Here is a 12,496-nt window from a genome sequence, read left to right on the forward strand (position 1 = left end):
GGCTTTGAGGACCAGGAAGCCCCAGGGCGAGGCCATGACAGGGCGCCAGACAAGAAGAGCAGGTTGGGGCGGGAGCGGATCCCTCATTCTTACTCCTTTCTTGATCAAAGTGACCAGAAGCCACACACAGAGGTCTGGGGGCTGAGAGGGCCCGGTACAGAGGGAGGGCCCGCTAAGGCCTTGACTCGGCTCTCTGCCAGGAGGTAGGCTGAGGAGGTGAAGAGGCCCAGAGGGAAGAAATGCCCCGGGGACGGGTAGGTGCCTCAGGAGGGGTGAGGCCGGGAGATCTAGGCCCGGGAACTCTCGTCCCGGCCCTTCCACTTCCTAACTGGGTCAACCTGCGGGAGTCATCCCACCCTCTGAGCGGCAGTTCCTCGGGCTGTACAATGGGCACAACAGCAAGCCCCGCCCGAGAGGGGAGAAGTAATTGGATGGCACCGGCGCCTGGTAACCTGCAGAGGGCAGTCCGGGAGGCGGCGGCGGCGGGGCCAGCCGGGATCGAGGCCCGGAGCCGCGGAGGGCGGGCGCGAAGCGGAGGGGGGGGGGGGGGGGGTGACGCACCGGGACGTCCCCGCCCCGGGTCTGCTCCCCGCGGCGCCGGGCTCCGGGCGCCGCCGTCCCCTTCCTCCGCGGGCCGCCGGGGTCGGTCCGGGCCGTCCTCCCCACGGCCCGCGACCGGGGCCTGCTGCCGGGGCGGGCCGGGCTCCGCGCACGCGGGGCGGGGCGGACGGGACGCGCCGAGCGGGGGCCTCTGGGAGGAAGCGGGAGCCGCCGGAGGCCCGCGGGTGAAGGCCCGGGCGGCGCCGAAGCCCCGCGCGCCGCCCCCCCCCGGCTGGGCCGCTGCTTCGGGGAGGTCAAGCCCGGGACCCGGAGGAGCGAGCGGGTGCGCTGAGCGGTGGGCTTGCCGGCAGCCTCTCCCCTTGGGCTCCGAGAGCAGCGGGAACGGGGAGAGCTGTTTGGGACCCAGTTTGGAGGGCGGGGAGGAGCTCTGAGCACAGCCCCCGTACTGTTCCTGCTGTGCCCGCTGCTTGGAAATGATCTTTGGAAATTGCCCTCACCGCCGCCCCGCCTGCTCGGCGAGCCCCATCTTGAGGCAGTGGCCCTGGATCTGACTTTCTCCCGCTGAGCTAGTTTCCCCGAGCTTTCTTCTCAGCTTTCCAGGGCCTTCTCTTAAGCCTTCTCCAGCCCCTGGGACCTCGGCTCTGGCCCCCGCCGCTCCACCGGTGGGCCTTGCTGGTGGGTGGGCCCAAGCCCATTTCCCCTGCCCTGAACGTGTCCTGCCCTTAAGGAGCCACATCTCAGGGCAGACTAAGTACCAAATTAGCAGCACGCTCCATTTAAGGGGCATCAGGGTCCCAGGAGAGGGGACCTTGGAGCAGGGTCTTAAAAAATTGGGTAGGATTCCGGCAGGGGAGAAAGGCCATTTCAAGCCGAAGAAAATGTATGAACAGTTAGGAAAGTTGAGAGCAAGAATTTGGTGAGCCTGGCTACTGAGGTAGGGGTTGGGGGCAAACTGAAAAATAGCTTGTGTGGGCCAGGTGTTTGGACTCTTTGCGTAACCCAGGATTGTAGGGAGGTGATTGGTGGCTGAGATGAGGGATTAGAATGGTGTGGGGTGAGACTGAAGGCAGAGAGCGGGGAAAGAGAAGAAGGAGAAGGGGGCACAGAGGCAATGCCATAGGAACAGGCTGGCAAAACGCTGGCACGAGGAGTCGGTAAGGCTGTTTCAAGTGTGTGAAGGGAGAAAGCGTTTCAAGACCCAAGAGGTCAGGTGCCTAGTATAAATGGGGTGCTTGGAAAGATAAAGCAATAAAGTAACTAAAAGGGGTGGGGGGGGTGAGGAGTGTATGGGCGAAGCATGGAGCACAGGCAGGATGGCCATATGGAGATGTCAAGTAGGAAGTCATCCATTCATTTATTATTTATGCCAGCCTCAAAGGCGGCTTACATAAAAGTCATAGAATAGATAAAGTGATGAAATCATTAAAACTCAGCCAACAGGACCCGAGAGCTGGGAAAAGTGGATAATTGTTACTTGAAAACGTCGGCTCAGAAAAGCCGTTGAAAATGAACACAGGACTCATCTGAGCCTGCTGGCAGCCAAGCGGAAACGACGCCTAAATAAAGTAGTTCACCAGGCTGGAACTCGAGAGAAAGGCATTCGTTGAAGGCTCAGGGGTAGTAGGAGATGAAACGGAATCCCTCGAGTAGGGGGTGTAGGGGAGGGAGTCGATCTGAAGCCAGGTCAAGGCTTTGGCAATGCTGACATTTAAGGCAAGGCTGATGCTCCCTGAGGAGAAAGGCCTTTCTGTGGCCTGCACGGGAGATGGGAGTGGGGAGGTGTGTGTGTGTGTGTGTGTGTGTGTGTGTGTGTGTGTGTGTGTGTGGTCCATTCACAGAAGTCTTCTTACAGGGGAACAGGAAAGAAGGTGGCGTGCTAAGTCCCCCGGGCTCTGACCTTCTTTCCTACCATGAGGTGGGTTTGCCACTTGCCCAGGGCCTCTTGGGGCCCTGGTCTGGGAAGAGTACTCCAGTCAGCAGGTGAGCAGGAAGAAGCAGATTCTGTTTCTACATTCCTCTTCAGGGTCCAGATGGTGTCTCCAAGAGGGCAGGGATGCAGACACCAGGTGTGCTAGCCCTAACTGTGCTCCAGGAGCTGTTGGCCTTGGGCGAGCCACCTCACCTCCCTGAGCTTCCTTTTTCCCATCCTAAAATAAGGGAGTCAAGCTAGATGACCTTTGAGGGTCCCCGTAGCTATAGGAGTCTAGGATCCCTTGTCTGATTTCGTTTTGCGTTCAGCAGACATTTCTTAAGTATGTGCTATGTGCCAGACCCTGTGCTAGGTTCTAAGTATGTAATTATGAACGAAAACAGACGGAGTCCCTGCTCTCGTGGAGGGGGTGGGGCAGAAATGTCTGTTAATCAAATAATCATACAACAAGATATAAAATTGCATGGTAACTGCTACAGAGGGCAGAACACGATGTTCTGCGAACAAATGATGGGGGATTTAATGTAGACACGGAGTCTGTGTATTGGTGGGAAAATGTGGGTGGGATCTGGGTGCTATTTCTTCCTTCCCCTTTCCCTCTGTAGATGGACGGATCCCCTTCCTGATCCACTGGAGTTGGCCCCATAAAGGGGAGCGTCCCCTTGGGCTCTCTAGGTGAGGCCTCCATGCCATGCCTTAGGACACATCTGGGCATAGCTGAGTAGCCTGGGAAGGGGCAGGACTCGGAGAGGTCTTGATCTCTCGGGAGTGAGATTGGCTTTTCTGACGGTGGGGAGGGTACAGAGTCAGCTACCAGGCCTAAGATGAAGTCGGTTTACATGATCTACAGTACAAGCGACGGTGGGCAGCCAGAGGGAGGATCTGTGGGAAGTGGGTGGAGTCTGGCAGTGGCCAGCCTGAGCTCCAGGCGGGCAGTCAGCAGAGTGGTGGGGGGGGGGGGGGGGGGGGGGGGGGGTGCGGTGAGCGGGACAAAGACCTCAGTCCCCGGGAAGGGTGTGAGAGTCTGATAAGGCTCTCGACTTGGGTATCCAGGGTCAGGCCTGGATCTCAGGAAGCTCGAAGTCCAGCAATTCAGACGGGCCTGGGTTCTGAGCCTGTGCAGAGGCTGAGCCCAGTAGCCGAGCCCCAGCTCAACCCTTCTTGCTCTCAGGGCCTTTATACGTCACCATGGAAGCTCAGCAGGCAGTGGTCCTCCATCCAGAAGGCATGGACAGCTGTTCCAGGGCATCTCTGCATCTGGTAAAGAGAATGGCTGCTCAGTCAGCCTGAGGAGAGGGGCGGAATGGGATCCTAGTGATGGGGATTGATGGGGGGTTGGGGGGGGGGAGTTGGGTCTGGAGGGAGAAGCAGGCAGGAAGAAGGAGACAGAGAGGATCCATCAACTCCCCTCACCCCATTGTCCACCTGTCCATGTATCCCTTCCTGCAACACTTGTGCAGTATACTCTTAGCGCACTTAGCGTATACAAAGCACTGGTGGGGGGGATATATCACATCTGCCCTCAACAAACCGGGGGTCTGACATTCAGGTGGAGATTGCGCACACACAACCACACAACCAGTCAACCCAGGTTTGGTGTCACTTGTCTCACGGCTCACCACTCTCTGCCATGGGCGTTCCAAACTCTCTGGACAGTCTTGTCTGAGGGAGTCCTCTGTGCACAGCATCGTTCTGGGTCTCGGTATCCTGGTCCTGTGATTCGATTCTGCTGCCTGACCCTACCACCTCCCTGGCCAGCCCTAAGCTCCTGCATCTTCCAGCCCCTTTCCTTGACCCATTCCCCTTGCCTTCCCATCCAGAAGCTGTCCAGCGCTATCGCCGGAATCTGGCCGAGTGGTTCAGCCGACTGCCCAGAGAAGAGCGCCGGTTCGGCCCGACTTTTGCACTAGACACGGTCCATGTAGACCCTGTGATCCGCGAGAGCAGCCCAGATGAGCTGTTTCGCCCAACGGCAGAGCTGGCCCTGGAGCATCAGCCACCCCTAGCCGGTCTCCCCGCACTGGCTCTGTCCCAGCTCTTTGACCCAGATGCCTGTGGGCGCCAGGTGCAGACAGTGGTGCTCTATGGGACAGTGGGCACGGGGAAGAGCACACTCGTGCGCAAGATGGTCTTGGACTGGTGTTACGGGCAGCTGCCAGCCTTCGAGCTGCTCATCCCCTTCTCCTGCGAGGATCTGTCATCCCTGGGCCCCGCCCCCGCCTCCTTGTGCCAACTTGTGGCTCAACGCTACACGCCCCTGAAGGAGATTCTGCCCCTGCTGGCTGCTGCTGGGTCCCGCCTGCTCTTTGTGCTCCATGGCTTGGAGCATCTCAACCTTGACTTCCGGTTAGCCGGAACAGGGCTTTGCAGTGACCCCGAGGAGCCAGAGGCGCCAGCTGCCATCATTGTCAACCTGCTGCGCAAATACATGCTGCCCGAGGTGAGTGGCCCCCTGCCTCACCGCTGCTGCCCCTAACTTGCCTCCTAAAGACCTGTGTGTCCCGAGCCCTTGTGTTTTATTGGTGTGGGGGCATAGGTTCTTGGTTAGTTCAAAGCTGCCCCTCCACTTCCCAGCTGTGTGTCTTTAAGCCAGTCAGTAACTTCCCCAAGCTCTGTTCCTTCTCTCCTAGAGCTATACTCATCAACTGAGACACTGCATAGGAAGTACTTTAACACGGTGCCCTGGATCCTAGTGGAGGCTCAGTAATTGTTAGTTATAATTATTATAGTCGCCATCATTTTCTTTTTTTTTTTTTTTTTTTTAAGTTTTTATTTATTTGAGAAAGAGGGGGGAAGAGAGGGAGAGAGCGAATCCCAAGCAGGCTCTGCGCTGACTTGGGGCTTGAACCGATGAACCATAAGACCGTGACCTGAGCCGAAGTTGGATGCTTAACCAACTGAGCCACCCGGGTGCCCTGTGGGCATCATCATCTCCATCCTGGGACACTCAATCTTCAGGGGCTCTCTGGAGAGCGAGGCCATCAGGACACAAAGGTCTTGCTTAACTCTCAACCGTGCCGTTCCCAGGCCAGCATTCTGGTGACCACCCGGCCCTCCGCCATCGGCCGAATCCCCAGCAAGTATGTGGGCCGCTATGGCCAGATCTGTGGCTTCTCTGATACCAACCTGCAGAAGCTCTACTTCCAGCTCCGCCTCAACCAGCCAGACTGTGAGTACGGTGCTGGGGGTGCAGGGATCTCGGCCACGCCAGCTCAGCGTGACAATCTGGTGCAGATGCTCTCCCGGAACCTGGAAGGGCACCACCAGATCGCCGCCGCCTGCTTCCTGCCCTCCTATTGCTGGCTTGTCTGTGCCACCTTGCACTTCCTGCACGCTCCCACGCCGGCTGGACAGACCCTCACGAGCATTTACACCAGCTTCCTGCGTCTGAACTTCAGTGGGGAGATGCTGGACAGCACTGACCCCTCCAAGCTGTCCCTAATGGCCTATGCAGCCCGAACCATGGGCAAGTTGGCCTACGAGGGGGTGTCCTCCCGCAAGACCTACTTCTCCGAAGAGGATGTCCGTGGCTGCCTGGAAGCTGGCATGAAGACTGAAGAAGAGTTCCAGCTGCTACATGTCTTCCGCCGGGACGCCCTGAGGTTTTTTTCTGGCCCCGTGTGTGGAACCAGGGCGCCAGGGCACCTTTGTGTTCACCGTGCCTGCCATGCAGGAATACCTGGCCGCCCTCTACATCGTGCTGGGTTTGCGGAAGACGACCCTGCAGCGGGTGGGCAAGGAAGTGGCCGAGCTCGTGGGCCGCGTCGGGGAGGACGTCAGTCTGGTCCTGGGCATTGTGGCCAAGCTTCTACCCCTGCGAGCCCTGCCTCTGCTCTTCAACCTGCTCAAGGTAACGGCCCAGCACCCCGGGCTCTCAGCCCCCCTATCCCCCGTTCACCCCCTTGCTCCTCTCCCAGAAGGAAACCGCCACTTCCTGTGTAGCTGTGAATCTTCTTGACTCTGGTTTCAGATTTGGGCAATCTGGCTTTTAGTGGGATTGAGACATAAGGGAAGGGGGAGCAGGAAACCACAGACTGGGGAAGGCTTGATGGCTGGGAGGAGGATGTGAGGGCGCGGGCACCTTAGTCACAATCCTATGACCCTAATGACGGTTTTCTTTTTGCCTCTCTTCTGGCCTTTGTCGGTGGGAGGCAGGAGTCGCGCTATAGTCCAGGGTCTGGCCTCTTCTTTGCAGGCCCAGAAACTCCAATGCATCTGTTCCCTTGGAGGTGGTTAGACTCCGGGAATGATGACTCATTCTAACTAAATCACCAGAGACAAGTTTATAAAGCAGATGCCGTTTTATTCATTTATACCAGGAGGAGAAATGGCATTGATAATTGGCTTAGGATAGCGCAGGCCTGCTCCAGAGTCCAAATTACAGGCCCAAGGACTGTGCTGTGAGCAGGGCAGACGTGCTAAGTTTTTGAGGGGAAGAAGGATCCACCTTCTGGTGATGTCCACCAGGTGCCTTGTGAATGAAATCTTATTATGATCCCTTTTTAGAATCCTAAGAAAAATCATAAGAGACCGAGGCTCACAGAGGCTAAGTAACTTGCCCAAGGTCACCCAGATAGTAAGCGGGATAGCTGGGATCTGGGTCCAGGTTTAGGAGTCTGAACCCTGTGCTCTCTCTGCCAAACTTTACTGGTGTGTGATAGATGTTTCTGTTAAGCTTTGGTGCCTTGCTAGGTAACCCTGGTCCTCTCTAGGAATGCATCAGTAACTCTTCTTTGGGAGGTAGAACCCTGGTCAGTGCTGGCAAAATGTTAACAGGTTTTCCTCTTTATAGGCACCGAAGCATAATGTTTAGGAGCAGGGATTCAGTAATTCAGCTCTATGGGATTAAATCCAGGCTCTGCCACTTACTAGCTGTGTGATCTTGGACAAGTTACTTAACTGCTATGTGCCTCCAAGTCTTACCTGTTAAATGGGGATAACAGAATCCATATCATTTGGCCTAATATGAGGAGTATATGTATTCATGCTCAGGATCTGGTACGTAATAAGTACTATTTATTGTTCGTTAGACAGAAAAACAGGCTCGGGAAGCCCACCCTTTCCCACACCATAGGCTCAGACGGGAAGGTAATGGCCATTGCTCAGGCCAGCCCAGCCCTTTGAGGATGTGTTTGCCTTCTCTGGGTTACAGTGAGAGGCTGTGCTCTCCTGACAGGATTCCAGAAGCCCCTCAGTGCACCAAATTGTTAGCACCACAACTCCGGCCCTCTGGGAGGGAGGGCTGCTGAGCAGAATGCTGGTCCGATTTGTTTCTTCACAAGCCTATTGACTCAGCTTCGCAGGGTGACATTTTCTCATGTCACCATGTGACTGTTGAGGGAGGAGCGCTATAACCTCCATGGCAGAGACCTGACCTGTAAAAAGGGAAAAAAGAAACCAAACCAGCCGTTAGAGGAGGTGTCAGAAAACAACCTCGTGGCTCCTTGCCAGAGCCACGGGCCCTCCTTGCCTTGCACCCAGGCAAGGACGGGAGACGATGTCCCAACCTCCTAAATGTTAATTTCCCCAACAAACATTTGAGTGCCTGCTGTATACCAGGCAATGTGTTAGGTTCTGGGGAAGGACCAATGAACCAAACCCCAGATTTCCGCCCTTTCTGGTCCTCCAGTGGGAACACAAACATGTCCCTGTGACCGTGTGATTTAAAACTATGGTTTGGCACCCGGGTGGCTCAGTTGGTCAAGCGTCCGACATCAGCTCAGGTCATGATCTCACAGTGTGCCAGTTCGAGCCCCCCATCGGGCTTTGCCACTGTCAGCACAGAGCCTGCTCCAGATCTTCTACTCCCCTCTCTCTCTGTCCCTCCTCGACTTGCGTGCTCTCTCTCAAAAATAAACAGAACATTAGAAAAAATGAAAACTAAAAAAAAAAAAATAAATGAGATTTATGGTAATTGCCTGGAAAGCAAAGTTGCAGGTGCTGTGAAAATGTGTAAGTGGGGGACCTGATGGGGGTGTGTGTGTGTGTGTGTGTGTGAAACACTTCTCTGCAGGAAGAGCATTTAACCTGACCCTGGAGCATAGCCAAGGAGAAGAATTGGGGAGGGGAGTCACCCCCGAAAGAGAATACAGCTTTGAAGGAATGGAACCGTGGTACTGTCGAAAAATAATAATAATGACAAAAACCGAAAGGACAGAAGCAGAGCGCGTGAGCGTAAGAAGTCTGTAGCTGAAGGCAGTGTGGCTGGCAGGGCCTCGAAGGAGCAAGAGCGACATCAGTCTTTGTTGCTGGGGTGACCGTGATGATGTGGAAGATGAGGATATCTTCGTAGCAGCACCTCGCCTAGTACCAAACCAAATGCAAAATAGATATAAATTCCTTCCCACCACCGGGCTTGCAAGTGTATGGGGTGTCTGGGAGAAAGAATTTCCTAATGTCAGGAATGTAGGACACAAGTATCGAGAGGTGGCTGTGGAAAGGTCAAATTGGGGCCAAATTATGACAAGTTTTCTATTCCGCGTGGGCAGTGGGGAGCCACGGCGGGTGCTGCCGTGGGGGAGTAGTATGATCAGACAAATCGTGCTGGGGGTTTAAGGGAGACGGTGAGGCCGGATGGGCAGGGAGAATGCACCTTCCACTGAGCTTTGAAGGCCGAGCGGGCACACAGGAGGCTGCAGCACCGTCCCCGTGTCCCCTCCCAGGTGGTTCCAAGAGTGTTTGGGCGCGTGGTGGGTAAGAGCCGCGAGGCGGTGGCCCAGGCCATGGTGCTGGAGATGTTCCGAGAGGAGGACTACTACAACGACGATGTCCTGGACCAGATGGGTGCCAGTATCCTGGGCGTGGAGGGCCCCCGGCGCCATCCAGACGAGCCTCCCGATGATGAGGTCTTTGAGCTCTTCCCCATGTTCATGGGAGGGCTTCTGTCCGCGCACAACCGGGCCGTGCTGGCTCAGCTCGGCTGCCCCATCAAGAACCTGGATGCCCTGGAGAACGCCCAGGCCATCAAGAAGAAGCTGGGCAAGCTGGGCCGGCAGGTGCTGCCCCCATCAGAGCTCCTGGACCACCTGTTCTTCCACTATGAGTTCCAGAATCAGCGCTTCTCTGCTGAGGTGCTCAGCTCCCTGCGCCAGCTCAACCTGGCCGGTGTGCGCATGACACCCCTCAAGTGCACAGTGGTGGCAGCTGTGCTGGGCAGCGGAAGGCACGCCCTGGATGAGGTGAACTTGGCCTCCTGTCAGCTGGACCCTGCCGGGCTGCGCACACTCAGGCCTGTCTTCCTGCGTGCCCGGAAGCTGGGGTGAGGACCCGCCTTCAAGCATGGGCCGGAAGTCAGGAGAGGGTTGGGGGTGAAGAGGTGGGAAGAGAAGGTGCTGGGGAGACCAAAGGTAGTGAGGAAGGACCAGGGGGCGGGACGAGGAAGTCTGGGGTGCGTGGAGGTGACAAGCAATAGAAGGGAGGGCTGCGTGGGCTTTGAGAGGCAGGATGGTGAGAAAAGGGCATGGTGGGTGGGCAGGCTCCATGCTGAACTCCTCCCTTGCTTCTCACCTCCCCTCTGGCCACTTTCCGTCCCAGCTTGCAACTCAACAGCCTGGGCCCCGAGGCCTGCAGCGACCTCCGAGACCTGCTGCTGCACGACCAGTGCCAGATCACCACCCTGCGGTGAGTGTTTCGGGACCGGTGGGGGAGGGCTGGAGGGAGGCTCTGGCCATCCTGCTGGCAGGCTAAGGTCAACAGTGAGCCTCCCGCCTCAACACACCTGGCGCTGGCCCACCCCTGGTGTGGTGAAGGGGGTGGGGGCCTAGACCCCGTCCTGCCGCCCAGGTCCAGTACAAGCAGCGGGGTGGAGGAAAGCCGCCACCGGGAATAGGTGCCTCTCTGGTGGCTAAAATCAGCGTGGGTCCGGGGGAATAATAGCCAGGCCGGTTGCCTGGCAACAGTGCCGCTGATGCTCTCCCAGGATTTTCCCTGTCGCCTCACAAGGATGACCCTAATGCTGGGCACTCAGCAGATGCTTCCAAAGCGCTGACTGGTTTACTAGGAACCCAGAAGCCTGGTTGGAGTAAGAGGAGGTGAATGAAGAGGGGGAGGGCAAGGGGCAGGGCGGTCTGGGGAGGAGGTGAAAAAAGGAAGGAGAAGAGAAGTGGTAACGATGAAGAGAGGTGGGTCAGCAGAAGAGAATGGAAGGAAGGAGGAGAAGCCAGCCCCCACCCTGCTCTGCCTCCTGTGCGCTCTACCACACCCCTGTTTCTCGGTGCTCTTCTCCCCGGCCCGCACACCTTTGTGCCCAGGCTCCCCCCACCCCAGGCCGTGTATCCTTTCGGTCCAAGTCCAGCCGCCCAGCGCAGGGCATCTGTCGTGGGCCCTCATAACGTTGGGGTGCTTGTGGCCGTAGGCTGTCCAACAACCCGCTGACGGCGGCCGGTGTGGCCCTGCTGCTGGAGGGGCTGGCCGGAAACACCTCACTGACACACCTTTCCCTGCTGCATACGGGCCTTGGGGACGAGGGCCTTCAGCTGCTGGCCACCCAGCTGGACCGTAATCAACAGCTGCAGGAGCTGAACGTGGCCTACAATGGTGCTGGCGACACAGCGGCCCTGGCCCTGGCCCAAGCTGCCCAGGACCACCCCTCCCTGGAGCTGCTGCAGTGAGTCTTGTCCTCGGTGCCATCCCCCCACCCCAGCCCTTCAGTCTCCCTCCTGTCTCCACTGCATTCTTCCTGCCCTAGGGCCTACCCTCTACCCCTGCCTTCTCTCTGGTCCTCACGGACCCGCTTCAGAACCGACCCACGCCTTGCCCCGCCCCGATTCCCTACTACCGTTTCTCTTCGAGTCCTAGTGGCTGCATCCCTACTGTCCCGGATCCTGCTGAATTTAGATGTCATCTCCACCTCCTGTTGGCCACCCCCCTCCATCTCTGGCTCATCTCACACACCCCATCGCATTCCAGAGCCAGGGGAGGAGTCGTGAGGACCCCCCAGGCTCTGTCCCGTCCACCCTCTGCCCTCCTTCTCAGAGCCCCGCTGAATGGCATCTTCTATTTTCTCTCCTTCTAGCCTCTACTTCAATGAGCTGAGCTCAGAGGGCCGCCAGGCCCTGCGGGATGTGGCGAGCACTGCTAAAGGTGGTGCCCGGGTCGTGGTATCGCTGACAGAGGGGACAGCAGTGTCTGAGTACTGGTCGGTGATCCTTAGTGAAGTCCAGCGGAACCTTAACAGCTGGGATCGCAGTCGTGTCCGGCGCCACCTTGAGCTGCTGCTTCGAGATCTGGAAGACAGCCGAGGGGACACCCTTAACCCCTGGCGCAAGGCCCAGCTGCTGCGAGTGGAGGGTGAGGTCAGGGCCCTCCTGGAGCAGCTGGGAGGCCCTGGAAGCTGAAGCAGTGGCGGCAGTCACCGAGCTATGTGACCCCTGGCCCCAAGACCCTTCCCTCTGTGGCCTCCTGGTTTGCACTACTACTTCCAGAAAGATCCCTGTGGGGCTGGAGGTAAAGGATAGGGCACAACTGTGCCAGTTGCTCTCCCGGGGCGTGTCCAACCATTGCTCCCCCAAGTCTGGAATTGCCAGGGTCATGGAACGTGCCTCCTACCATTCAGCTAGGGCTGAGAAAGACTCTTCATGTGGCATCTTGGCAGCCAGTCGCCCTGTGGCACCACCAACCTTACCTCCATCCTCTCGAGGAGCTTCCGAGTGTGCCACCAGGGGGCGCACTTCTCCCGCCCGCCTCACCGGTGGTGTTGCCAATCAGATGCGTTGGAGGGCCTCCACCTTCTGCCTTTCTGCTCATCAGAGGACACGGAGGATGCCCGGAGCCACTTTCCTCTCTTGTTGGTGCCTTCTCCTCACCTTCACGCCCCCTTTCTCACAATCGTACTTATGCTCAGTGGCTCCGAGGGGCCTGTGCACTGCCCTGCTTCTATTAAAAAGCTGTGTCTTCTACCTACTATGGCCTCCTTCTTGCCTGATGCTTTCAAGAAGGGGCGCTGTTTTCGGACCACTTTCTGTTGTAGGTGGTTCTTGGACGCTAGGTTCAGAGGCAGCAAGGGCT

At 57.5% G+C, this 12,496-nt stretch overlaps 1 protein-coding gene across 1 annotated transcript; it reads left to right on the plus strand.

Moving 5' to 3' along the window:
• The first annotated feature begins 798 nt into the window (after positions 1–798).
• Positions 799–11,826, plus strand: NLRX1 (NLR family member X1). The gene is given in 11 exon segments (XM_042905388.1): positions 799–883; positions 2,414–2,541; positions 3,097–3,166; positions 3,663–3,751; positions 4,312–4,931; positions 5,519–6,094; positions 6,096–6,341; positions 9,154–9,749; positions 10,025–10,111; positions 10,845–11,096; positions 11,505–11,826. Coding segments are annotated over 10 exon segments (2,928 nt in total). The 5' UTR covers positions 799–883; positions 2,414–2,471.
• The last annotated feature ends 670 nt before the right edge of the window (positions 11,827–12,496 follow it).

Source organism: Panthera leo, chromosome D1 (genome assembly GCF_018350215.1).
Source record: "Panthera leo isolate Ple1 chromosome D1, P.leo_Ple1_pat1.1, whole genome shotgun sequence".
Taxonomy (NCBI): Eukaryota; Metazoa; Chordata; class Mammalia; order Carnivora; family Felidae; genus Panthera; species Panthera leo.